General features: G+C 40.0%; 1 protein-coding gene across 3 annotated transcripts in view; it reads right to left on the bottom strand.

Annotated features, from left to right (window-relative positions):
* The window catches only part of DKK2 (dickkopf WNT signaling pathway inhibitor 2), a 187,690-nt gene that overhangs the window by 50,936 nt on the left and 109,093 nt on the right, over positions 1-27,661 (bottom strand). For 2 of the 3 annotated variants that reach the window (XM_067568197.1, XM_067568196.1), the window contains one exon: positions 1,342-1,550. In XM_067568197.1, coding sequence (XP_067424298.1) covers positions 1,342-1,539 — 198 coding nt within the window. In that variant the 5' untranslated portion in view covers positions 1,540-1,550. Of the gene's footprint in view, positions 1-1,341; positions 1,862-27,661 lie in introns of those variants that run through there. The other variant, XM_067568194.1, reaches the window with a different exon arrangement.

The following is a 27,661-nucleotide window of genomic DNA, read 5'->3' on the forward strand; positions in this document are numbered from 1 at the left end:
TCATTAAAAAATAGCCATATCCAAATTATTAGCAAGTTGCTGTGAAATACTTCAGTGAATTCAATGAATCACTTGAATTTGCAGCTTCTTCCTTGCTTTAGAGAGACATGTGAACAGGACAGGGACCCTTCAGGCACTCAGTATGTTTCCTTTCCAGTGCTGAATGTTGGCAGCTCCCTTGCCGCAACACTGTCTGTTGCTTATGAAAAGCAGCTGTATCTGGAGGTGCTACTAGTGCCTGACTGTATGAAAACCAATATTTTCTAAAGCAAAATAATGCACGCTCTATCTATACCATTTATACAATCACTATAATGTACCATTCAAGTTGAGACCTAAAAGGCAATAGAAGGCTGATAAATGATAAAGTAGCATTTTAAGTCACTGTCCAGGAGACATGAATGCAGAAATGTTTCAGTCAGATTTTTGTGTATCCAAAGCAGGGGGAGGAAAGGAGAGGAGGAAGAAGTTGTTGTTCACAGCCAAATTGGGTTCCCATCCTACTTCCGTAACTGTAACTCCTTTTTATTTCAGCTCAACTTTGCCCTCCCCATCCTGAGGGCTGTCATTCTGTCCCCAGCCTAGCACAGCCATGACCAAAGAAAAACATCTGCATGCATTGTGGGGTGTCCCAGAGTGAAATATGCAATCCTTTCTCTACCTCACCCTAAGCACATAACTACGCCCCAGGATTTTGCTAAAATATTGGACTAGCAATTGGTCCAATTGGACCAGCCTTCTAACGCTCATTAGTACACTTCCACCCAAGATGATTTCTCCTGATGAATCTCCTACTTGTGATTTTATGAGGGGTTTCATTTTATCACTAGTAACATTGTTTTCATTTTAACTCTAGCTTGACATCTTGACTTGATGATTATTAAATTGAATATTAAAACTTGACTTATTAATTACTAAAACAAATAGCAAGCAACTACATCCTTTATTCATTATTATTAACTGTTTTATCTCCAGCTGTCTTTATGAGGGATTCTAGCAGAGAAATGCTCAAAGCAATAATTTTTTAAGATTACTGACTCTCAGTCAATTTTTGATACTTTTAAGAAAAATTAAAGCTTTAAAACCTTTATAAATCCCACTCATATCTATTTCTCTAAAAACAATATGTTGTCTTTGACAGTCTTGGTGGAGTGAATTAGCTTAATTTTGGAAGGAAAGCTCTATCAAGAAGAGAGGGTCTAGAAATCTGACTTTTTTAACATAATAAAGTTGAATGTTAGACAAATGTGAAGTAGGTAGGGAGAGAGAGATCACATATAAAAATAATCATTTACACCTGAGAAAGAGAGAGAGAGAGGGTGTATATTAATTGTGTCCTACCTCTCCTTGTCCATGATGGTGCTTTGGAGGTTTTCCCCTCTGCCCTAGAATTTTGCCCTTCTTACTGCTACCGACTGCCAGTCCCTGGTGGATGCCTGCAGATCCGTTGGTTGCCTGCGTTGGAGCCTCCCCCATCAGGGTGGACTTGATAGAGTTCACCTTGGAGCTGGAGCTGTCTAGCTGGGAGCTCTCCACCATCAGGATCACAGCTAGTAAGAGGAGACAGCACGAGTACTTATTCCATATCAGCATCATCATCTCCCCCTCCCCACCAAAAGAGGATAAAAAAACAGCAAAGGGATAAAAAGAAAAAAAATTATCCCAAAGTTTGTTAACAAAACAATTCAATAGATTTCAATGCCACATGCCCAGGAAACTGCTGTCCTGGGAGAGAGACAAAAAAAAAAAATCCCCTAAAAAAATATGTATAGTCTATAGGCAATGAGCAACTCTCAGATCAAGTGAAGTGTCGGCTTTTTCCTCCAGATCCTTGAGAAGTTCAGGAAATTTCTTAGAGACTGGGAGCAATAAACTATGAGGCAACTGCACCCAGGGAAGCTTCCCACCAGTGGAGTCACCCAGCAGGTTTGCTCAAGCTTCAGAGGAAGAGTCAGTTACTTATTTCCCCCCACTCCTCCTCTCTTGCTACACAAGTCAGCAGGGAGAAAACTCAAACCAGATCCAATCCAAGCAGCACCGGCAAGGGCTGGGATTAGTTTTGTTTCTCTCTCTCTCTCTCCTTTTTATTCCCCTCCCTTCTTCTTTTTCTTTCTTTTGCCTCAGCATCTGTAGCGAGTGTTTGTGAAAGAACACGTTCTCCTCCTCCTACAGACTAGCTGGTGCTGGGGTGAGGGGCTCCAGGCATCCGGCAAACAAGCAGACAGGGTGAGTCCCTGGGACTGAAGACCTGGAGTCAGAATCACACAGGCAGAAATAGACAGACATCTAGACAAATTCACTGAGTTCCTTAGCACAGACCGCTACACACACTCACTGTTCTCCGACAGTCTCTCACTTTGCTCTGGTCTCTCTCTGCCTCCTTTACTTTTTATAACTTTCCACAATGGATTCTCTCTTTGTCACTCTGAACTGGAGGCGGAGGAAAGAGTGAAACTGACTCGTCTACCCCTTCTACCCTGCAGCCCACCTTCCCAGCAGCGGCTCTTTCTTCCCACTTTGACTGGGAGACAGGAGATGTAGTCCCTATCTTTAGCAACAAAGCTTTCTGTGTCCCTGAGTAATCAGCACACCTCCTGGACACATGTATGTACACATAGGGACTCAGGGGTCAGCATACTTAAGGACACATATCCCTTTTAACTGGACTATGTAAGGCTAAGATTTTGGCACCAATTCACGGTGTTCAGAGTATTAGGAATTTGAATAAAGTGCAAGATGAGTTCAGGCCACAGTGGTGGCTCCCGCACAGCAGGACTAGGCCCGGCTCCATAAGGGGCTGGAGACAGAGGTGGGGGACAAAGGGCCATGCCCCCCACCTTTTTAAAACCTGGATGGGAGGGAATGCGCTGCAGTGTAGCCCAGCCAGCCAGTCTGTCCCACAGCCCCTGCTTTGCGGCATGCTGTGTGTGTAGCATGTCAGACATACTCTGCATTGTGCAGCAGAACTCAGCTGCCAGCTGTGAAAACCACAGCAGTAGCTCCTCTCGGCACCAGGAACAGGACAGGTCTGGAACCAGGATGGACCACTCAAGGGCCTTAGTCTTGCCATCAGGGAGGGTAAGGAGTAGTGGGAAAGAAGGGACAAAGGCTCCAGGTGGGTTGGGCTGGTAGTGGTGGCTCGAGGGCTCTGAATGGGTCATTAGGTGACCTTTCTGTGACTTTTTCCTCCTGTACTTCTGCTGTGCAATTTACTAAAAAAAAAAAAAATTGTGCCAAATTGTACCCTTAATTATCTGGGATGTGGGTAAAAGTTGGATTCTGCCAGAAAATGCTGCATTCTGCTGGATCCTGCCAATTTTTGCACCCAGGGCCCCAAAATTCCACCGTCTAAATAAAAAATGTCCAATCATTACTAGTGTGCAGAAAAATTCCAGAATATGAGACATCTTGGCACTGTAGCTCCATAAAAACACGGATCCAGGACATGAATCCTTCTGCATCCTGCTAATTTTTGTGCCCAAGCTTCTAAATTCCATTCTCCAAATAAAAGAACACATCCAAATACTATCCGTGCACCAAAAAATTCCTGAGTACGACACATCTCGATGCTGTAGTGCCACAAACATCTGGATCCGGGACATGGATTGGGGCAATTTTGGTATCCTGGTTCCCAAATTCAACCACCTAAGAACATATCTAGCTATTACTAGTGTGCCAAAAAATTCGAGAGAATGGTACATCTTGGCATCACAGCTTGACTGCAAACAACTGGATCCAGAAAACAGGCAACAGAATTGGGAACTTGGGTGCAAAAATCAGCACGATCTGACGGTATCTGTGTAGATCCAGCTTTTACCTTTATCCTATTAACTGCAAGAGACTCATTGCAAAAGGCTTACCCTAGGTCATGTCTTTACTTCTGCGGACTAGTTACAAACCCTTAATTCCTTCGTGGCAGGAAGGGAGAGAACAGTTTTTCTTGCAAGTTGCTTGTTTACACATTTAAGTGTAAGCAATAATTTTTTGGGAGGTGAGGAGTTCAGTAACTGGATTTTCATGGGTTCTTTTCCTTCCACAGCACTATACATCTGACATAGAATCAATCATTTCCACTTATTATACCCCTTTACATGGTTAGGGGGAGGAATAAATGAAACTTCATTTCCCTTCTCCCTGCTAAATCAGCAGTTGAGAAAGAGGAAATCACTAAGGCATGCAAGGAGGGGGGAAGGGCAGAGAGAGGAAAGCCCCCTGAACCAGCATCTTTTATTTTTGTGATTTTGTGAACTCCCTTTCCTGGCTGTTAAGCTGTGGCTAGATCCTTTTTAAGGAGATAAGGAGCTGTCTCCAGCAATGACCTCATGTGAAACAATACCTTGTACAGTCTTTTAAAAGAACAGAGGATTGTTGCTGCCAACGTGTCCCAATTTTAGGCTTTGTGATAATCTAGGAGGAGCTTCTGGTAATAGGGAAGTGAATTTATAAAAACTTCAACTCAAGCCTTTGATTTTACATGGAGGGATTTATTTAAAATCTCTTTTTTTCTTATCCAAAGAAGTTATCAGCTTCAATACTCAATTTTAATATGGATGGATTTAAAATTATTTTCATTATTCAGAAATGGCAGATCAACTATAGAGACTGAATCTTAAGTTAAATCCTGAGGGTCCTAAAATAAATTGTGTTGCATTGCAAAGAGTCCGATTCTCATGTTAGACAAGTCCTTGTTTTGTTATAGTCAGTACAAAGGGTTACATGTTTCACATTTTCCTTCTCCTAGCCTTGAGGAGAGGAGGGACTGAAGGTGAAATGAAACTTCATCAACAATCTGACCATATTCTCCTTGCTAACAGCATTTGACTTTTTGTCCCTTTTTGCAGCCTTGGGTAGAATTAGGAAATGAAGGATGATTTTTGCATTTGCATCTGTGTATAATTGTGGAAGGCATTTCTATAGGAAAGTTCCTAGCGGGGAAAGAGAGAAGTGTGTTGTAATTTCCTTGGCAAGGTGATAAAAAAAAATTTCCTCCCCATTTTGTTCGCACGCCTTTTCCTCATGTGATCTGGTTCATTGGAAATCTGGGAAAAGCTAGGGCAATCATCTATCAGCCAAAGTAAAAGGCAACTTCTTATCAGGGGTCTCATTGAATTAGCATGTGTGTGAGCTTTTCACCTATAACAACACTAGTCTGATGAAATAATTGCGACCCAGCTCCCAATGTGTTGAAAAAAATCCTTCCCTGTAATAAAAAGTTGTAAAGCACTTTAAAGAAACTTTAACTTCACAGAAAACTAGCAAAGTGAGATCTGAACAGACAGAACACAGAAAAATCCCTATAATCACAGCCACATAGAAAGAAACACCCAATCAGCCCTGACACCCCTAGAGGCGCACACTAACCTACCCATTCAAACATAAATCGCACTGAGATGGACAGACACACAGGCATGCAGCTCACTGGTTTATCACCACAATGAGAGAAGCCTTGCATTTCTTTCCGGCAGCCAGAAGAGTTTTCAGACGGCTGTACAGTCCTATTACTTTTGGCCAGGGGTAGAGAGGTACAGCAGAAAGCAATTACCATGTAAATCACATCTCTTTCCAATCTTCACAGTAGATGTCACAAAGCAGCCTTCCCTTAGCCTCAGCCTTAGCTTACCAGCGTGTGACAAAGGAGCAGAACTATAAAGTGGCAAGGTTTCATGGGCTCTGCTTCCCATCTCAGTTATCACTACCCCATAGCGTGCGAAGCCCGTTTATAACTTCACTTAGGTAAATAAACCTTTTTTCCTTCTGGCTAAAATTGATTGCGTAACTTCTATCCGATTTTCGGATTATGGATCAGAAAGCTATGGGCGGTTATAGTAAACAGCCAGTTTGTCTAATTATTTTGTAAGCACCTTGAGGCAGAGATGTGTCTCTTCTATGCTTTATATAATTAGGAACACACTGTAAGCACTCAATAGAAGGCAGAGCAACCTTCTCCCATTGAAGTAAATGTGAAAAAAGAATGAGTCCCTAAGTAAATGCAATTTATCTGGACTGTCAATCTGGTTCTGCTGTCCTCAGTCAGGAAACATTCCCACTCACTTTTTGCCTGAGCAAGGGTTGCAAGATCAAACAACCCCCCTATCAACACTCACTAGTATTTATGTTTTTAAAAATACATTTCCTATATATTTTAAGTAAGGATCAACAAAAATAGACAAAGCAATGATGGACAATATCCCACCAAACAAATTTGCTCCTTATGGGATTATAAAACAAATGGCTGAGAGAGAGAGAATCCATGAAAATAAAAGCTAGTCTAGTAACCTGTACCAAGTATCTGCAGCTCCCACTGAATTGAGGGTGCTGAACATCTCAGAGGAGGCACTGAGCAAATAACAGGATTGCACTCTAAATCTGATTATTTGTTTTTAAATAAAAAGCCACATATATCATGTATGTAGCCTGCGAGTCTTCAACATGAACCAAATCCTGAGCCCCATGATGCAAATGACAAGATTCCCATTAGCTTCTATGCCCCTGGGTATCGGTTCAAAGAAAAGAGGAGAAAAATGTGGGATTACAAAGGTATAATAATAGTTAGCTAAATACATCCTATTACCATTCTACTGAGTTAAGTGGAGGGATGAATCAGAAATAACTGACTCAGAATAAGCACTGTTCAGCAGTCCAAGAGGCTAGGCCCTATTTTATTATATGTTTCTTAGGTGGGATTCTGTAGAATGAGAATGCCTTGCAGCATCTTGCAGGATTTGGAGAAAAGGTCTGCATTCTCTCTCCTTGGCAGCTGATTTTTTCCATGTGGACTGAAGATATAAGTTCTGGTTTTCACTCTAAGTGCAAGAGGGCTAAGGGTCTCTCCACTTGCTTAGGATGAGTTTTTTGCGCCTCCCACCCCTTCCTAGACCTCTCGTCCCCCTCTTTCTGCTCCTATTTATCTCTCTGCCCTGGCTTGTTTCTCCCTCCCTCCTCTTCTCCTATCCAATCCCACCAGTTCCAGCTCCACTCATCATCTGCACCTATCATTTCCAGCCCTCTCTGCTTCTATCCACCCCACACACAGTCGCCTGCTCCCTCACCACTGCTACCCCCTCGGCTGCTTGTCTCCCTCATCCTCTGCTTCCCCACACCCTCTAGCTCCTGCATTGCCCTCTTCTCCCCACCCTATTCCATCCCCCACTGCACTCAGGGTGGCTGACTGCTGCAGGCGGGTTTCAGTCTCCCTGATCAGTTCATGAGCCCAGTGCCACAGCAGTCAGGAGGAGCAATTGAAAGGAAAGTTTTGTTCAGCCCCGGCATGCAGAGAATGGAGCATGCTCGTTCACTCGCTCTCTGGGGATGGTGCACACTAGTCAGCACCAGGAGTTGTGAGAGGATGGTGCATGCTCAGTGTGGATGGAATCTGCAGAGGATTTAGAAGCAACTGTATAGAATTATAGAATATTAGAGTTGGAAGGGACCTCAGGAGGTCATCTAGTCCAACCCCCTGCTCAAAGCAGGACTAACCTCAGCTATATCATCCCAACCAGGGCTTTGTCAAGCCTCAGCTTAAAAACCTCTAAGGATGGAGATTCCACCACCTCTCTAGGTAACCCATTCCAGTGCTTCACCACCCTCCTAGTGAAAAATTTTTTCCTAAAGTCCAACCTAGACCTCCCACCCTGCATCTTGAGACCGTTGCTCCTTGTTCTGTCATCTGCCACCACCGAGAACAGCCTAGCCCCAGCCTCCCTGGAACCCCCTTTCAGGTAGTTAAAGGCCGCTATCAAATCCCCCCTCATTCTTTTCTTTTGCAGATTAAACAAGTTCAGTTCCCTCAGCCTCTCCTCATAAAATCAGCATGAGGCAAACACCTGTCATGGAAAATTTCTGCCCAAATGGTAAAAGTCTGGTCAAATTATAGGCACCTGAAATAGGGTTTTATAATGGGAAGTGTTGGGGGAACATTAGATATAGGTGGTGCTAAGTATATAAAACTATAGATACTATAATACTAACAACATTATTCTCTACACAGAAACAGCTGAAAACTCAAATAGTGAAGTTTCCGAGCAAGATGCAAGCTAGTGCCAAGCTGAGGGGTAACAATGGGGCTGGTGAAAAACTTTCCAAAGCTATTTTTGACAGTAAACTGGGTTTTCGATGAAAAATTGTTTCACAAACATTTTCTATTTTCCACAGAAAATTTAGAGTTCCCTAACCATCAGGCTAGAGTGTTATTCTCTCTCCCTCCGACCAAAGAAATGCTCATTTCACCAAGAAAAGCAAAAACACTTTGCTTTGGATAGATCCAAAACAAAAACATGTTTTACTCTTTCGTTTTGGCCAATGAACCTAAAAATCGATTGTTTGCACAGCTCTACTTGTTTAGTGAGGGAAAAGTAAGCTTCCATTTTCCCCATCTTCCCTTCAGGAAGAGGACAGCTTCAGAAGTTGAAATGGGATTAACTAAAGCTTTTATTTCTAAAAATGTATGCAGCTATCTCCTTGAAGGATTTATCCCTCAAGTTTATCTCTGGACATTAATGTTCACAACTTTAATTGAGAATCTCTTATACTTTGGGTAATAGGAAACCATTTTAGCGGTTGTATGAATGTTTTTTAACATGCTGTTGCACATAAGTACATTTTTAGCCTTGTTCTAGAAAGATATCAGGGTACTTGCTTTAATTAGAGCTCGTCATATTTTTTTCATTGAAAATATTTTTCCAACCAACAAATGGCCTTTTTTAAAACTAGAAACTTTTCTGAAAAGCTTCCGGGTTTTTTTTTTTTCCATGGGGGGGGGGGGGGGCGGGTCACAACTTCAAAATAAGGAATTTTTAGCATTTTGAAGTTCTGTATTTTAAAATGTTAGTTTTTCATAATTTTGAAATTTCATTTTTTGTCCCCTTCCCCTTCTTCTCTTTGTCCTTTTTGCCACAGAATGCATTCATTATGACCAGCTTGTTTGTTTGTCCACTTTTTCCATGCTTTTTTCCTCTTCATTTTTCCTTTTCACTCTGAAACTTCTTAAGAGATGAGGATGTTTTTAAAAAGTTACGGACTGGCAGAAGGAAAATTGGAAAGGAATGGAAGGAAAATTTAATAAAAAACCTTGGAAATCATTCTACTCATTCAATGACAAAAAAGGAACAGAAGTTTTTAAACACACTTTTTGCTTAGTTACAGGTATTAAAATTTATCCATATTTTGACAAGTGATTTAGTCTTTTCTGATATATATAGTTCAAAAAAGTGGAAAATAGCCCTTTTTCAAAGGGAGTTGCAAACTTTTTGAGTGAAAAAGTCTCAAAGACCCTTTACCCTGACTAAGGTGACAACCTATATGTGAAAAACATTACAGGCCAGATTCTAATCTCACACATTTTACACTACCACAACTCAATTGACTTCAGTTGAGCTATTCCTGATTTAAACCAGCTTGAGTTCAGTTTCCGGTCCTATGTTTTATTCCCCTTAAACAAACAAAATTACCTGTTCTTTAAATGGAATCTGTTTTTAATTCTGTGTAAAGCATTTTGGGATACAGATTATATGAAAGACATTATATAAAATAAAGGTGTATTGTTTGTTATTGTTTTTTTTACTTTCTCCAGCTGCATTGAATTTCTACCACCCCATGCAACAGCTTTTACAGCCCAGATATAGCTAGTGCCTCCCTTAGCGCTCCCCCTAGGGCCTACTCACCAGTTTAATTTCTTACTGAAAAAACACAATCAGGGTCATCAAGCAGTTCCCAGTTTTGTTTGGGCTCAGTGAAGAGTGTTAAGGATACTTGAAAGGAAGGAAAACAACTTTGACTTCCAAGTGCCCCTGCTGCCATAGTACACCTTAGCTACTAGGAGCATTTCATGCTTCTATGTCATCGCTGTGTACTTTCACTTTCCATAGTAACAGTTATGGAAATTCTCACGGCACTTTAGCTTGACAGGTCTAATCCAAGCTAAATACTTCCTCTGTCTTCAGTGGGGTTGGGATCAGGCCCTCTGTGCTTGCAGAACTGGGCTCAGTTCCATGAAAAGGACACAGGCACCTAAATCCCAGATTTAGGCACCACTGCAATTCACAAAAGCCCCACTTGGCCATCACCTAATCCTATAGGGACCTAAAGTTACTCTGCAGCTAAAGTGTTGCTATAAAAGTCCTCAAGTTTCTGCCTGTACGTAAGAGGTGTCTGGAGCCCTATCACAGGGCTAATGCTCAGAGCAATCCTCAGACTGGGTAAAGATAGATGGGATAACACCTATCTTGCCTGTGGCACCAATCCAACAGATGTGCTCAGAATAGGCTTACTAAATCAGGGCCTATCCAAAATGCAGCAGGAGGACTAGGAGGTGGTGGCTCCTGCCTTATAAGTCTTAGTCCTGAGGTCAGAGCATGCACATGGGTTGTGGGAGATCCCTCTGTCACAGTAGTGCCCTAACCACAGAATAGAACTCCCAGAAAGGGAACAGATATCACGTTCTAGGATAGTTTTGTCTAATTTCTATCCCCCCATTGCCCATAGGAAGGGAGGCAAAGGATGCAGTAATTTATAAAACTGGGTTAAAATCCACATTTGAGATTTTTCTGATGTTGATTTATTCAGACAGGTGTGTACTGAGTTTTATTCTTATTGTTCATTACATGAGTTCACCTCCTTGATTAAAAACAGTACAGAACAGTGTGGTAGTATTAACTAACTGCATGGTAGCAGGACTGGCTTGGCCAATCACAATTCCAGATTTACATAGCTCATTTGTTAACCTTTCAGGGTTGGAAATAACAGTTTCCCAGGGGTAAAAACTGTTGGCCATGAATATGCCAGAAACAGGGTGTGTTAATTTCCACCCTGTGGCTACCACTGATCTTTTCCAGGACAAGCATTACTCATACATGGAAACTATTTAAGATTTGGCATTTTGATCAGCCAAAGGTGAACCTTGTCATTAGACATTTACAATTTACATGAAAGGAAGGTCAGCACAATTAAGCCAGTCTAAGTATTATCATTCGTGGTCACTAACGATGAATCTATGACTAATCACAAGAAAATGCTCCTAACTACACTCCATCCCACACATAAGATAAATGATAAGTATCAACAAATATCGCTTTCAGAAACTAAAATTGGGTTCCCAATTAATTTAAAGAATAAAATTATCCCAAAATATTCTTAAACATTGAATTAAAAGCAGAATCTGAATTGTATTGATTACGATTCCACTACTCTGTTTATCTCAACTCCTATCAGAGAGAAAAAGGAACCAAAGGGAAAGATTTTGGTGCTGATCTAGATAATTCCTTTCCATTGGTGGGGATGCAAAACTGAAAGGTTCACTGCAACCAAAGTCTTAATTACTCTAATGGCAATCATTAGGTACCAGAAAGGAAAGTAGGAGATAAAAGGGTGTAGGAAGATTCGGTCATTTCTATTAGTGAAATAACCAATAACAGAAGAAAAGGTTTCTATTCCCTGGAAATTATTGTAGTATGTGCAAAGAAACCTATGCTATGCTAATACATTTGAAGAAGAGCCGGGATCATCAGGTAATATTGTTACAAGTTGAATAGGACAAATTCACTCCTAGTACAATTTCTCTGAAGTCAATGGAATTACATTAGTGATGAATTTGACTCAATGTATATTTCTCACTATTAAAGGCCAGATTTATTACTTTACCCTGCACCAGCAATTGAAAGTAGCCAAAAGGAGATCAGAGTAGATCATCATAGTAGTCCTTTCTGTAAGGTCTAAGGCCTTGTTTTTTGGCTAAGCAGAGAGGCCATATCAGGAGAGACAACAGCCATAAGCTAAGAAGCATGTGGTCACATCTTCACATCCCCATCTAAATTACATCAAACAATGTAATATCGGGCTGTTAAGAAGGTACTACTATCCTAAGAGTACCTAATCACCACCAGATAAAGCAACAGATGTCAAGATGTTTAAAGGAAACTTTGTTTGATAGCATTCTGTCTGGCAAGGAATCACTTAACAGTTGTGGTTGTAAAATCTACACTTATTGTTTAGTCTTTACAGTACCCACTTCTCTGTTGTTTATCTGAATGATTTCTGTATAGTTCTTTGATTGTTTGTCTGTTGCATATCTAATTGTGCAATATTTAAATCAATTACGGTGGTGGGGTATGATTGGTTAAAGAACTGTTTCGTAATGAGCTAGGATTGGAGTTTTGTAGTGCTTTAGTTTAAAATGATTGGTTAAGGTATAACTAAGCAGGACCCAAGCTTTAACTACATAAACTAAGGTCCCAAAAGAAGTTCTTTGGAAACTAATTCCAGGACAAGGCCCAAGGTCAGAGCTGCCCGACCTCAACACCCTGCCAATAGTATTGTGCAGCTAGAGTCCCCAGATGATCTAATCCTGATTGGCCATGAGGAGAATTTTGTCTGCCTTATTGAGAGTGGTGAGCATTGTATGTTTAGCGTGTGTATTCTGTTTTGCTAATTGTCAATAAATACAGAACCTGTATATTACTGTGTAAGACTCCTTCGCTGGTAAAAGATCCCGCAAGCCCATAGAAGATTATGCCTGGAGCACTACAAATTGGGAAAGGGTGAGTACTTGGGGCTTCAGATGTAACCTAGTTAATTTATGGCCTGGGAATGGGTGACCCTGAGCCCTACAGTGTGAATTGGGTAAGGGTAGGTGCCTTTCCCCTAGAGCCCTATGGATTGGGAAAGGGTGGGGGTGCCTTAACCAGGTTATGCCTTGAGCCCTACAGATTGGGGTAAAGCTGGGGTGCCCTAGTGTGCAGGTATCACTTTCTGGTCAGAAAAAAAAATATATATGTATCTATAAATCTGGCTTAATTGGCCAGTCAGGCATGTTGATATGTTGCTGACCTGGTGGCAGCTGGAGCATGCTGGTGGATCCGGCCCAAATACTTGACTCTGCTGAGTCAATGGTAAAACTCCCATTAACTTCGGTGAGGTCAAAAATTCATCCTTGGTCTCTTGGAATTGCCTGAGGTGATTCTCTCATCTACCTCTACTGGAGAGAAAAGAAAGAGGCAGAAGACTCGGACAGGATTAGGAATAGGACTATGGACAGCAAAAGGGAAGAAGCAGTGTCTCTATGACATGTTCTGTTGCCCCTCTGGAAGACTATTGCTGAACACAACACGCTTTTCTGAGCCCAGAGAATTCCTGAGCAGCACTTTCAACTTCGCAAAAAAATTATGCAAAATATGCTGTTTCTATGCCACATGTAATTTTCAAAGAACCATAACACAGCCACTTTTGCTCAAACTTTCCAAAGAAAAATAACCTGAAATAAAACTCCAGCCTCAAAGATGAAAGCTTCAGAAAGTCATGAAAGGTGGAAAATGGGGTTAGAATGGAAACTAGCTATGATACACACTCAATAACTTTATTTTCACACTTTCGCTGATAAATGTGGAATCACATCTGAATATTTTTATATGAAGTAAACTCATTTTCTGACTAAAAGTAGATGGGGCAGAAGATTTTTCTTCATGTGTAGTTTTGGAAGTCAAATGCAAAATGTGAAAATAGAAAAAAAATTAACAGTGAAAATGAATAGCCCCCCAATATTTTTCACAGAACTATGGAATGCGGTAAGATACTAGGTCAGTTTCAGGAACAAATCCAGGAACCAGAACTCCTTGGGGGGGAGGTGGGGAGGGCGTGCGGTGGAGGGGGGGGGGGGAAACAAGAGGTGGGAAGCGTAGGCAGGATTAACATTTAGGAGCAGATAGGAAAGTAGGGCTGTCCAGCTTTAAAAACTGCACTGCCCTCTCAAAAAGGTTCCAAAGTTTGTGTAAATGCTTATTCACATTTAACCAGAGTGTCCTGGGTTCTGCAAAACAAGGCTATGACAACAGATTCTCCTATGATGTTTCCAGTGTTCCTTGTACTAGGCAAGGCCAACAATACTATAAGGACAGCCATTCTCACAGGGATAGACTTTCTCCCATGCACAAGGCTTATCTATGCACCACTTAAGTCCAATTTTGAGTTCTTAGGAGGGACTTACGTGCTACTTTCTGTACAGGGGTGAATGTCATTTTTAGGATTTTTGCCTCTTCCCCATCCTCTCCAAGCTGAAACCAGGAAATATAAAAGAACATGAAAAATAGTGTGCACGTGTGGGGGGGAAGGGGCAGGAAATCTCAGCATTCAAAACTCTGGAAAGGCTTTGAAATATGTTGCAGCAATTTCTGGATGTAGTACATTATATCTATGGAGAGTTTAATCTGGAAACATCTCCAGTATAGAGAGCTAGCAGTGTCTCTTTTTTGCCAGAGATCTCCTGCCTCTTTCTGTATGATCATGCTCAGTTATGTTTCCTATTTTTCTTTTAGGGAAAAAACTAAATTGATATCGTAGGGAGCTTAACCTTCTAGAATGTACTAAACATGTTTTCACTAAGTATTTTCATGGAATCAAAAGCAAAGTGCAAAAAAGGCAGGTCAAATTCCTTGGCTATTAGATACTACAGTGATGAGCACATTACCAAATAAAATGGATTAAACCTATCTGTCCCATCCAGACTGTAATCCCTATGATCACATTTGCTACAACTAGTTAATCAATAATGTCTTGTTAGACTGCTTTGGGAGACCCAGTTAGGTGTAGATCAGGTCATTGTGGAGGAACTTGGGAATGAAGGAAACGAAACATCATAACTGAACATAATGAAACAAAAACCCTGAAAGTACAAACAATGGCTCAGTTTGGGTTTGGTTAAAGATTGTGGAGAAAGTTCAAGATGGTTCTTGTTCAGCCCCAAAACTGTTTCCTTCATCTTTGCTTGAAAGTCAGCTAGATGGGCAGTTTCAAGAGGGCACCATACCGTAGTGTCAAACAATATATTTTAAAGGTATTTATATGCACAGTGTCCAGATGAAGTAAGTGCAAGGGGTCCAAAAATTCGGACTTTGGTTTTTTCTTCTGTTTTTATCTTCTAGGCAGAGGCGGCAAATAAAGGATACCAACACAATGAACTATTGCTGCTATATTCCCCACTATTTCCACAGCTACTTTCTTCTGTCTGTATCACTCTCTGGTTGTGGGAGGGCAATGAGAAGGAGAGCTCGCCTTTCATCAGGGTCAGACAATGCCCGGCTGGTCTAAGAGGTGGAAGAAGGTGCAACTGCTGTATCTCATCTGATTTGTTTATCCATTACCTTGTCTCCTATTTTCCCCTTCCTCATTTTCTTCTCCAAAGTCACTCAATGGAAGAGCCCTTCCAAATTCATCCCTGGAGAATTCCACTGAAATCAATGGAATTACAACAGGGATGAATTTGGTCCCTTGCCTTTTTCACTAATATCTGCCATGGGCAGCTCCATGTTTCTGCATAACAAGTACCAGAATACTGAAACATTACAGCTGCCAAGGAATGCAGAACAAACAGATTTACATGTTTTTCCCTTTATTTCCATTATTTGACCCTTGCTTTTAGTCCTAAGAGCAAATTGCAACTATATTTACATGTTTAATCTAGAAGAAATGTTAACTTTTGTTTAGATGGCTATGGAGACTTTGATCTTTGACTTTGATTTTCCGATTTTTTTAAAGCAAAACATCATGTATTAATGAAACATTGAAAGTGTTGGTTTTTAAGACTATTCCCAGTTCATGTTTTGGATTCTTTCAGTCCTTGCTAGATCTTCTTTGGCTTCTCTGAAGTTTTAAAACTTTAGCTCACAGTCCAAAAAATTAACTTGTATCCCAACAGGGTAGGCACTCAAATCACTCAGATTTACCTAAACAATTATAAAGCCCCAAGAATGGAGAGAGGAAATTTGGGGTGCAAGAAATTAAGGTTGGGATAGCAGGGAAAAGGATAAGAACTGATGGGGAAAAGGAGTAGAGAAAAGCAAGGGGAAGGAAATGAGGGAATGGGAAGGGATCAGAGAGTAGAAATAGAGAACGAAGAGGATAAAGCGGGGTAGAAAGAAGGAAAGGATTTCAAATAAAGAATATGCATCAAGATTTACAAGATAAAAACAGCAGAGAAAAAACATTACAATAAAAATTTGGGGTTTGGGGCTTTTTTGTTGGTTTCTTTTATAATAGAAGGGTTTTATTCAAAGTTTTGAATCTATGATCTAATTATCAATATTACGCTTTCGAATAAAAAACAGACAAAACCCTGAGCATTTTCACAACCCAGATCTGATCCCTTTTAGAAATGACAAATATTACCTTCGTTTTTGTTTCAAAATGTTGATATATACACAACTCCCTCTTCAAACAGAGTCCTGGCTGCCAATATATGAGGAGTACCTATGTCTTCATTATGTATATATGCACATCTGAACCATGGAATACACTGTTTTATGGACTATATGTAAACAAGTTGTTGGTGATATGCCATCTTCTGCCATTAACTCAAAGAACTTCTTGCAAATGGAGGATAAATGGTCACAGATACCAAAATATTGCAAGAGGGGGAAAAAAAGACTGAGTGTGATCTATGTTTCCTATTGTAGATAAATATGATGTCTGATGTTAATTTCGCAATTCCATGTCAATTACATCAAAAAGTCTTGTCCATATTTATCATCCTTAAGTATCACAAATGTGTATTATTCAGTTTCAGCTGTATTGCTTTACCTGAAAGCGAATTAGCTTCTCTCTACATTGGCCATAAATAAAAAGATGTTTACTGCAGTAATATTTGCTTACTAGTGCTTTGTCTTTTTACAGAAGCTATTCATCAAACCATATACCATCCCCACTAGTTTACAGATGACTATCAACAATTGAGATGAGAGGAAAGGAGAGTGTTCACAGTGATGGACTGCTGAAAATTTGAATTGACTTCACCACATGGAGTTTTTTATGAAACTCTGTTGTGGCTGTAGTGAGGGCTAAGAGAGCTTTGTTTTCGTCCGCTATTGCATCTGACCAGTAAACTCTTGTGAGTGGTGGACTGTCTATCACAAGGTTCCAGAGCTGAATGTAAAAAAGGAGGAGGAGGAGGAGATGATTAGTTAGACTGGGAGAAATCTCACTGGAGCAATGGAAGCACCACCACCATAGTACAGAGCAAATGCCCTGTCCTTGGCTAACTTTTGCCTGATTTCACAGTAAAAAAGATTCTATATGCACAGGGAGATTTCTATGAAAGTATCTAGGAGGTAGAGCACAGCTTCTTGTAGTTAAAGCCATTGGATATTGTCTGCATTCTTTCTTAAGGGAGATCAAAAGTGTCTCCTTGAGGAAAGGCCAAGAGTCAAGAACCTTGGGGGGGGGGGGGGGGGGACGGGACGACGACGACACACGTAATGACAGTCTTTGTTCACAGATTCCACGGCCAGAAGGGACCTTTATGATCATCTAGTCTGACATCCTATGTAACAGTCTATAAAGAGTGCTGGATGTTAATAAACTTCATTAAATTACTACTCAGTTTCTAACCGTACCATTTTGACGATGATCACTGAGAAATTGGTGGCTAGTTAGTTACAACATCTGGTAGCCTCAAATTTTTGCATTCCAGTCACTCAGATTTCAATCAGGCTGTGACATAGTCTTGGTGATTGACATACGCAGGAAAATGCACAAAAGTCAGTTATCTATGCGGCTATTGCGCCATCTACCGGCAACCTTCTTCACTGACCATGAGCTATTACTTTCTTGACAGCAGGACTAGCGGTTGGAAAGACTTGCCTTAAAGTATTTTCTCCAATGGGTTATAGAGAGATCACAGAAAGTAACGTTGTCCAACTGCCATTCCTTCCCAACCCCCTTCAGTTATGAAGTACCATACTATGATGACTCATACCTTTGACATCTCAAGGCTTAATTACTGCTAATCAAGTAATTACTGATCCATTCATAGTTTACCCTGTAAGCCATGCAAAAGCTCCATCTTGTATAGAACATGGCAGTCCTTTTATACAAAATGGAACAATGGAAGTATATTACTGTATTCTGTACTGGAATATAGGAATAGCTACTCAACCCAGATTACAATTTTCTCTGGATAGTATGCATGCGCACACACGCACATGCTTATGTGTTGCACTACTGTTCTTTTGAATGTGTAGGAAGAAGATGCATGTTTCTGGGAGGCAAGAATGATATGATATCTTGGAATGTTGTACAGCAGTTTCAACTGTAAAGTAGTTCACAGAGATTAAGTCGTCCTTTCAGGATGTTCTTGAGATGATCAGAACTTCACTCAACAGCAGATCTCCGGGAAGAATGTAAACTGGGAGAAAACACTGTACATTCCTTATTGTCAGCTCTCCAAAGGATCTTTAATAAAACTGTCAATCTGACAGATCTTGAACGTCAAGACAAATTAAACATCTCAGTAACATAGTACTTGTAAAGCAAATTTACCTGTTTTCTGCTGCACTACCACTTAAAATATATTGTGCTGTTCGCTCAATGTCAGATTTGCTAAACACTGTACAGGATTATTCTTTGAAAGCAAACCCAGTGTACATTTCCCAGCTCTAGAGCCAGTATCTGCCAAGTTAAGAATGTGTGGGTTTTGGCTTCAAAATTAACCATGCTTTAGTAATCTAGTACACTAAACTGTTTCTTATTAATAGATCATGCAAGTACTCTCCCATCCTTCACAAGTTTGACACTTTCCCAACATATCAATAGCAAATGTTCTGTGAAATGTGACTTTCTGATGAAGCCCACCCTGACTTTTATTGTGGTCTTAAGTCACCAAACTTGAATATCAGATGTATTTTTAAATAAAGAAAACAATCTAAAAAATGCTTGCTAATTCAATACGTCGTTTGTTTTTTTCTTCTGTAGAAGGCTGTCTGTCTGCTTCATCCTGATTCAACAGATTTCAGTTTATTGGGTTTACCAAGTGACTTAGGGAAAAGGTTAGCGTCATGTCCCTCATTAATGTAATTGTTTGCCATAGAATATGGTTTTGAAGACTTTCAGCTTTAAAAACAGCTGTTTTCCTTTTTAATACAAGCAAGGCTTGACAAAGGAATTTTTTCAAAGGGCTTAACTTAGTGAACGAATTTTACAAGCACTTCTGAGAGGTGGCCTGACATAAATCTTTATCTTCTATATCAGATTACTTGATATTCATATTGCCACGGCACCCAGAGGACTCAACTGGACTGTGATCCTCTTGTGCTAGGCACGCACGCACGCGCGCACACACGCACACACAAGATAGATAGATAGATAGATAGAGAGAGAGAGAGAGACTTCCCCAAGGAGCTTACAAAACTTAAAAAAACAAATGACATATGAAAAATGGGCAAGAGGGATACAATCATATATTCAGTTCATAAATATTTAATTTTCTTATATATTCATTTTCAGTTTTTAAAATGATAGTAAGGATGGGCAGAACAAACAGCCTTGGAGGTCCTGACAAAGTGCTTGAACTTGATATGGTGTAACTTGGGAGAGAAGGGGGCAACTGAAAGATTAAACACAGGCAGTGATATGCTCAGAGAGAAAAGCAAGGAAGATGAACTTAGCAGCTGTGTTGCAACTGGATTGGAGGGAGCAGTGTGTGTGAAGGATGCCAGAGAAGAGGGGTTACGCTAATCAAGATGGGAATCAATGAGTGTCTGAACAAGAATTTTTACTCACTGTAGAGAAAGTAAAGGAGAGCTTATAGAAATGTTAAAGAGAAATAAATCGAAAGATTTAGACACAGCCTGGATGCATGGAACAAGAGACAGGAAGGAATCAAAGATGAATCCTATTTAACATGCCTGTGAGAAGATGTGTTTTCATAAGTGGTAGAGAATGGGGGAGCAAAAAGGGTGTTAGAGGAAAGAAGCAGATTTCAGTTGTGTATCTATTCACCTTGATGGGTTACTCCGCTAATTCACTTATTGTGGGGCCTGAGATAAAACCAAAGACAAATTTTGGACTTGCAGCCCCATCTGCAAGTGCCACAAGTAAAGGCAATTGTATATGATTGTGCACTGATTTTAGCTTTGCACCTCATAGGTCTCTTCTTGATTGCAAGAATCTATTGGCTCTCAAAATCTTTCAGTCCAAGATGGCAGAGCTGCTTCCATCGGATATTGTCACAGGCTAAGAACTCCCAGGTGTTGGACAACATTGCAAGATTGGTGGCTGACCTTGAGAATCTTTGTAATATTTTCTTAGTCTGCCCTAAAATCAATTCCAGTCTGCAATTCTCCATAGAAAGAGATGACCGTTGGTATTCTACTGTCAGACATAGGGACCACATGACCACACCATCTCAGCTGCACTCTCACTATAGAAGTGCTAGTGCCTGTGATGGTGCATCACTCAAGGACCTCTGTTTGGAACCAAATCTTGCCATTTAATTTCCATTACCCATTATAGATATCATAGGTGGAACTGGTCCAAGCATTTTATGTGGCATTGATTAGTAGTCCACATATCACAGCCTTAGCTGAGTGCGGTGATAATGGCACAGTAAACATCAATTTGTTTGCAGTCGGTTTCTGGAATGAACACTGTGTCAATGCTGAAGTTCTCCAAAGCCATTTCACAAATGCATTTCACAATGTTGTCATCAATCATTGCATATTAGGTTTAAATCTCTAGTAAGACACCCAGGAAGAGATGTGAGAGTTAAACTGAGAGGGAGGATTGGATGGAGGCTGGAGCTCAAGAATGGAGAGAGAGATTTGTGGATTATGGGTGTAGAAGTGTTTGCAGATGAGATAATCAGAAAGAGGTTGTAAAGGAAGAAGAGGAATGAGGCAAGTAAGAACTGAAGGATAGAGTCAGTAACTAAACAGAGGATGAGAGAGAGGAGGGAAAAGACTGATTAACAGAGATGCAGAGGAAGCAATCAGAGAAGTAGGAAGAGAGACAGGAGAGGATGGAGTCATAAAAGCCAACAAAAACAATATTTTAAAGAGTGTCTGATTGACATCAAAAGAAATAGGTCAGGGAGGAATAGGATTCAGTTCTAGTAAGATGATTTGGTCATTTATCATAATGGTCCACTACAATACCATTCTTTAAAAAAATCTGTTAATCTTTATATTAATCTTTAAACAGATTAAGAGATTTGTGGGTTTAAACAGATATTCCTTGGGTATTCCAAACTCCCACTGAGATGCCAATGGAAGTTTTCAGTGGGCAAGGACTGCACAGTCAGGCCTTGTATCTGCAAGATGAGCCATTGTGACCTAAAGGTAGGTAGATTATAAACCTTTACTATCTATAAATTTGCCTCTGTAAATTTAACACAGTTAGTTCTGATCTAGCAATGCAATATAGTTAGCAATATAGAAACACAGTAATTGCCAGACTGGATCAGACCCAAGGACAAGGTCCATCTAGTCCAGTATACTGTCTCCCACAGTGGCCAGCACCAGATGCTTCAGATGAAGTTGCAAGAAACTCCTTTTTTAGACATATGTGGGGTGTTCTGTCCCCCATGAATCTCTCATCCTAAATCCTAATAGAGATTGTCTTAAACCCTAAAACATAATGGCTTTATCTCCTTTCCAATACTCTTTTTGTTCGCTTTAATAATTATTATGGATGAGTCGAATAGGCACTTGCATTAAAAGCTCTTTTATATAAACTATGCTTAAGATTTTTTCCAGTACTCCAAAAAATATCCTTTGATAGATCAGAATTCTAAAAAACTGTTCTCCCACTGATTTAGATTTTCTTGGATAATACAAATGTGTCATGACTTACTGGTCACTCATCCATCAGACAACTTCACACAATCATTTTACTTCATGTCTCTTTACAAACCAACGAGAGATGTCACATCCATGGCTAGCACCAAGGCATTGAGTCCCTCTGCATGGGTTCTTCCCTGCCTTGTCCAACACTATCAACACAAGATTTGCATTGTGGCTGGAGCTGCCATGGGCTTGCAAGGTCATTCAAGTTTTTTTTCTGCATAGTATTTTAGATGAAACTGGAGGAACCAGAATGTAATAAAGATTGACCTCTAAATATATTATAATGGTGATTTAAATAAAAATACCAAAGCTTGTGTAAGTCCTATTTACATCAATAAGAGTTTGGATTGAACAACAACTGAACAACAAACCTCTTCATTTGATCCAGGACTTTCAATTCAGTGACATCTGGAATATTTGATTCTATTCAATTCTCTTTTTTTATACTGTACCAAACACTTGCAGTATCTGGAGCGGTCTTGTTGGAGATTATATCAAGTTGTTTAAATGACTGATGCATTCAGACACAGTATGAGAAAACAGGACAGAAAACTGGACAAAGAAAAGAAATCCATGCTGATATTTAACTGAGATAGCAATTTTTTATCCTAAAAGCTTTTGGCAGATGAAAGCAGAGAAAATACTTTAAATGCAGAGAATTTCTTGCTGGTTTCCAGAGCAGGTGAAGACAGTAGCAATAGACAAACATGTCTGTGGAATAGTTTATATATTAATAACCAAATTCTCTAGGCTTTGTTGCCTATGGAAAACTGAAATCTAAAATAACTGTTCAAGAACCTGACTTCCTTTAACATGTGTACACGATTAAGTGGTTACAAACAGAAATGCCTGATATTTCATATAAATATTTCAAAATATCTGCGCTGTTTGTTTTGGCAGCTTTCATAGGGAAGGGGATCAGTATGGCATCTGTTTTGTTTTGAAGGATCGCAGAAACATTAAGAAAAGCTGATGTGCAATGAAGAACTGGAGAAAATGAATTCAGAATGAATTGCAAAGAATACCTTTCTGCCTCATCCATGAGTTGGTCTGAAGCTCCCTTCCATTATATGGTATGCCAAGTGAGTGAGTTAGGAAAATAAACAGCGCAATTCTAATATTTCTCAATTACAGTGCAGCTACATTGACATCTCTGTTGCATTCACTTCTAGACCTTCCCTAGATTCAGCTATAAGACAATCATAATGCCCTCTAGTGATTAGCTAGCAACTGCATCTTGTCATTTTAAGACTTTTAAACACATTTGTAAAAAAAGAAGAGGTGCATATTTACAATGTAACATTTTCTTTCTTTGTTTTCACAGATGCTTTTATTTAATGCATGTTGAGCACAAGTCCTATGCACCATTTAAATCCCAAGGAAGCTTTATTGTGCAGGTTTAAGTTAAATGACCATATGCCCTGGTCCATATGTTCAGGGGAATGAGTGTTCAGCGTGATGAACAGTGTTGTATGTGATGAGAAACACTGGAACTATGAAGATCTGTTATTCAGAGTAAACATCAATGGCACTTGTTCAGTATTTTGTGATTAACTCATTCAAAACACAACGTTGCTGGCAGTAGTGACACCAGCACACATTTAAAAAGTGCATTTTTGTCATTTGTATGCATATTTCATTATCCTTAAAAACATCTCGTTTTTTAAATTTCAAAAAATATTCTCACCTTAACCTCACTTAAGTCCTTGTCCTTCTCATTCTGCACAAAAGTGAATTCCACCTACCAGGATCTGGGGCACAGTCCTCTAACCATATAAGCCAGCTATGCTACTGAGCATAAACAAAAGGGAAGAGCTTTATTCTGATGAGTTGTTTTCTGAGGGCTGGATCAGTACCTTGCAGTCCAACCTGAGTAAGGGGCATAGCAGAGGTTTAATTATGATTCAGGGTCATAGTTAACTGACTACTTCCCACTTACTCTGGGGGAAAGTAATGTGCGCCAAGGTATTTGGCTCAGACTGCTTCCTCTGCTGCACCAAATCTGGTGCAGTAGTTGCATACTGAGTGGGAAGAAATTAAGCCATGGTTCCACCCTTTTCAGACCCTGCCTGTCCACACTACACCCAGAGTGGAAGGTGAAGTAGCCCCTCAGCTGAAGTGTCAGACCATAATCCACCTGGCAACAAATGGTTCAGTAGCTCCCCCAATGGATCATTGCAATATCCATAAAGAAATTTATATATAATTGAAAATATTAGGAGATATATTTTGAATCAAATGTAAAGAACAATATCAAAAATAACTATACCATTCACTGAAATTACAACTTCTAATAAGAGCTCATTTTCATTTTAATGACAGAGTATTTCTGTATACAAAGAGTCAATAAATGCATTATTAGTCTATTGAAAACAACAAACAAAGATATAGAAAGACAATCTTACCCCAGTTTCTTTTGATTGGCTCAAAAAACTATATAAAACAAACATCGACTCGAATTATCTTGTGACAGGCAAGCTAAAAATTAAATTAGGACTGTGTCCCATATGAAAAAAACCCATAAAATGTCACCTTGAAATGTTAATGGAAACGTTTGTGACAAATGAGGAAAAGTTGCAGTCAAGATATGGAGTCCAAGTGATTGTCATGGAATATATATTTTATACTACCAGCTATAAAACAATACACAGAGTATCTACAGGCCTTTCCATACTTTCCAGCCAATAAACCCCCAAGAATATACCTGAATGAAGCTGTTACTTTAACATACATAACCAGAGAACAGCCTGATTATGGATCTGTGACTGCGCAGAACCCTTCCCAGTTTCTCAGTACCACCTATGATCCCATGTGTGTTTCCATCATTTTATTTTTGAAATAAGTTCTAGTTCTTTTCTATTACTGTCAGCCAAAGTGTTTTTCATTCAGTTTTAGGCATACTGAATTAAAAATAGAAAGTTTACTACATACTCAAAGTTTTCACTCATGTCTAGTCCATGCCTAATCCTCAGAGATAGCTTCAAAACTGCTTAGTTCAGTCTACTACAAGGCAGAAGAATCCTACCTACCTGCACTGAAACACAGCACTTAAAACAGACAAATTATTGTCTTAAATGGAAGAGGACTGTTTGGAAATATCTCTGTATTTTCTCAATAGCTGTAACCGCACTATATAACATGTCAATGCTGAAAAGAGAACACAAACTCTTGATGCTTTGCACAATTTGTACACGAGTGCTTTGATGTTTCTGCTTCATTTGTATTAAATTATTTGGATTTTTTTTTTTAAAGGAATTTGTCCTTTGTCTCTCATTACCGTTCTGTCAAACGTTGTAGCTAAGAGAGCAGCCACCACCTTCTGGAACACTTGAAAAATTTTTAAAAAAGCATTTGACTGTATGTTATGGTTTCTGTTGTGCATGTTAGTCACTGGCCCAGGTGGAGGGCAGTGCAGAGCCATGCTATCTAAGGAGGCGGTGTCTCTGGTTTGCAGGGGAATCGCACCCACTACACCATCCCTTTGGAAGAATGCAGCATTCACATCTGTACCTCTGGCTAGATCTGCTATGACCTTGCCTCTCCCAGCCTCCTTTGGGATGTCTTATACTCGAGCGTGCAAAAAGTGACTGCAGCTGTGCCCACCCACTCTTCTTGGGATGGAAGGATGGAGGAGAGCCTCATGTTCTTGTTGCCTTGAGACACCCACCCACACAGCAGCCAAGCTCTATTCGGGCTCTACAATTACTATTTTTTGCTTGGTTTTTCTTTTTTCCTTTTCTATTTCTAGGGGCAATTGCATGGAACAGGAAGTTTATTCCTTTCACAGACTTTTTCCTCACCTGAAGCCATATAACCTTCTTTGAAAATCACTACTAGCTGCTGTGGAGGGGATTTTGGTACCACAAACGGGGGATTACTACTTCACGTGAGGAATAAACAGAAGGAAAAGATGAACTTTGAAGACACAAAGATCCTGTTTCCATTTCTAGTAATAAGTGCAGAGAGAGAGAGAGCCAGAAGGTACAGGAAGTACGATATCGAAGGAGAACTGACTCTACAGAGAAGGATTTATAAAGTTTTCCATAATGGTTCTTTAAACTAGCCATTGGCCTGAGTAATCCAAAAGAGTGAAAGTGATCTAGTTCAGCCAACTATAAAATGAGCCCGACCACAAAGTTCAGCCCCTGTTTGAATGTGCTCATTGTTCATGAATTGGACAAGATGGGATCTCCTGACCTGGTCTGAGACCACCTGTACCTTAAACATTCCCAAATCTGTGTGTAATATCAGAAATATACAAATGTTAGAGGGTTATGTTAAATTATTGTTTCTGACTCAAGAGGGAGAACTAAGAGTTTAAATGGAAGACTGTTAGTGTAAGTGCCATGAATTTATGCGTCTGCAGTTGATAAATGTAGTAAATGTTGTTCACATGTTTCCTGATTTGAAGCCAATGGTTAATACAAGCATCTAGAAATGTAAGATCCTCCACCCATACATGTACTGCTCCTCAGCTATAAACAAAGCTGGGCAATGTCAAAGAGCTGAAATGGTCAATGTCAACACCTAGTATCGTGTTAGAAACTAACTTGATTTCTCATGAATAAAATACACATGAACCTTCTAACCTCTTAAATAAAAATATATATACTAGTAAACCAACAGTTCAAAGTAGTAGAGTAGAATCAGAACTATAAATCAAGTGCTTATCTAGATTGTGACATACAATAGCAGAGGGTGTCTGTCGTGTATCTCACTTTAATTTCAAGATCTATATGAACTGGATATAAGGCAAAAAAGTCAAATCAGAAAGATGCACAAAAAGTGGGGATGGGGGGCCATAAATCAATGTAAAGTGCTACACCTGGAAGCCCTACAAGCATTGTAACAAACTCAGCCACCAAACAACATTGGGAAACAGTAACCTAGTGATTCCTAGAGAGAAAGGTACTATCTATTCCAGGGGCAGACCCGTTGAGTGATTGAGAGATGAAGGTGCCCAGCTACTGCCGAGGGCACTCAGTGTTACAGCTTTGAGCTTATATGTGATTAAGAAAAATAAAGGGTCAATACACAGAATGCTATTACTTGATTTATGGCCCTGATTCAGTGAAGCACATGCTGAATCAAGCCCCATACACTTTGCAGAATCAGGGCCTGAAGACAGGTCTGGGAATGTTGTGAAGTTTTGATGCTCAGCACCTCCCAGAAGGCACTCCACAACTTGCAAAATGAAACTCTAGGTGATCAGCCGCACCCACCACTCCCATCGACTTCAACTGGTGCGGCCAGTGCTCAACACCTCTGAAATTCAGGCTCTGAAACCCTGACCAAAAAAGCATTTAAACACAGGTTTAAATTAAAGTATGAGTAATCCCATTGACCACAGTTAAGCACATAGAGTGCCTTTCTCGATCGGGCCCCAACTACAGTCTGGGTTTGTAAATCAACAGTGTATGTATTTCAGTGACTGAGTACAGGAAAACTGAACCCATTTTGATCAACAAAGCAGCCCACACAGTAAGAAACACTTAGCTGTCACTACAAACTAACGTTTTTTTAAATTCATTCCATAGGGTTTGTTTGCCTAGTACCAGAATGAGGAAATCTAAGCATTATTATTAGTGATACCAGCATTATGAGCAGTTTTCCAGCCTGCTTTAGTCAGGATTTAACAATCAACAATATATATAATATTTAAGTATTTTTTCTTCTCACTGTTAAACGTTAAAAGCAGATTCACTTGATTACTAGATCTCCTGCTGCTATGATCCATAATGACACCATTTCATAGCAAGATGGCTGCTTATAGGACTGGCTCAGAAAATCCCAAAAGTGAGAGGACTCTTTTCCTGCGTAATTAGGAGATATCTGTGCCAATTGTGTCCTAGTCCGGATCCTGACTTTTAAAACAATCAGTGGATTTGGCCTGACCAACATCAAGAGCCACTTCTTGCTCTGAGATCAATAGTAACTACCCTGTGTTCAGGCATAGAAGTTGGGGACATGGTCTGAGATGCAGCCAGGGGAGAGCTGGTAGACAGTGTGAGGTGCTGAGAAAGTATACTTCCCCATCAGTGAAAAATTTAAAAATGAGCAGG

Source organism: Emydura macquarii, unplaced genomic scaffold (assembly GCF_026122565.2).
Source record: "Emydura macquarii macquarii isolate MOO-44397 ecotype Brisbane River unplaced genomic scaffold, CSIRO-AGI_Emac_v2 contig_2863, whole genome shotgun sequence".
NCBI classification, from domain to species: domain Eukaryota; kingdom Metazoa; phylum Chordata; order Testudines; family Chelidae; genus Emydura; species Emydura macquarii.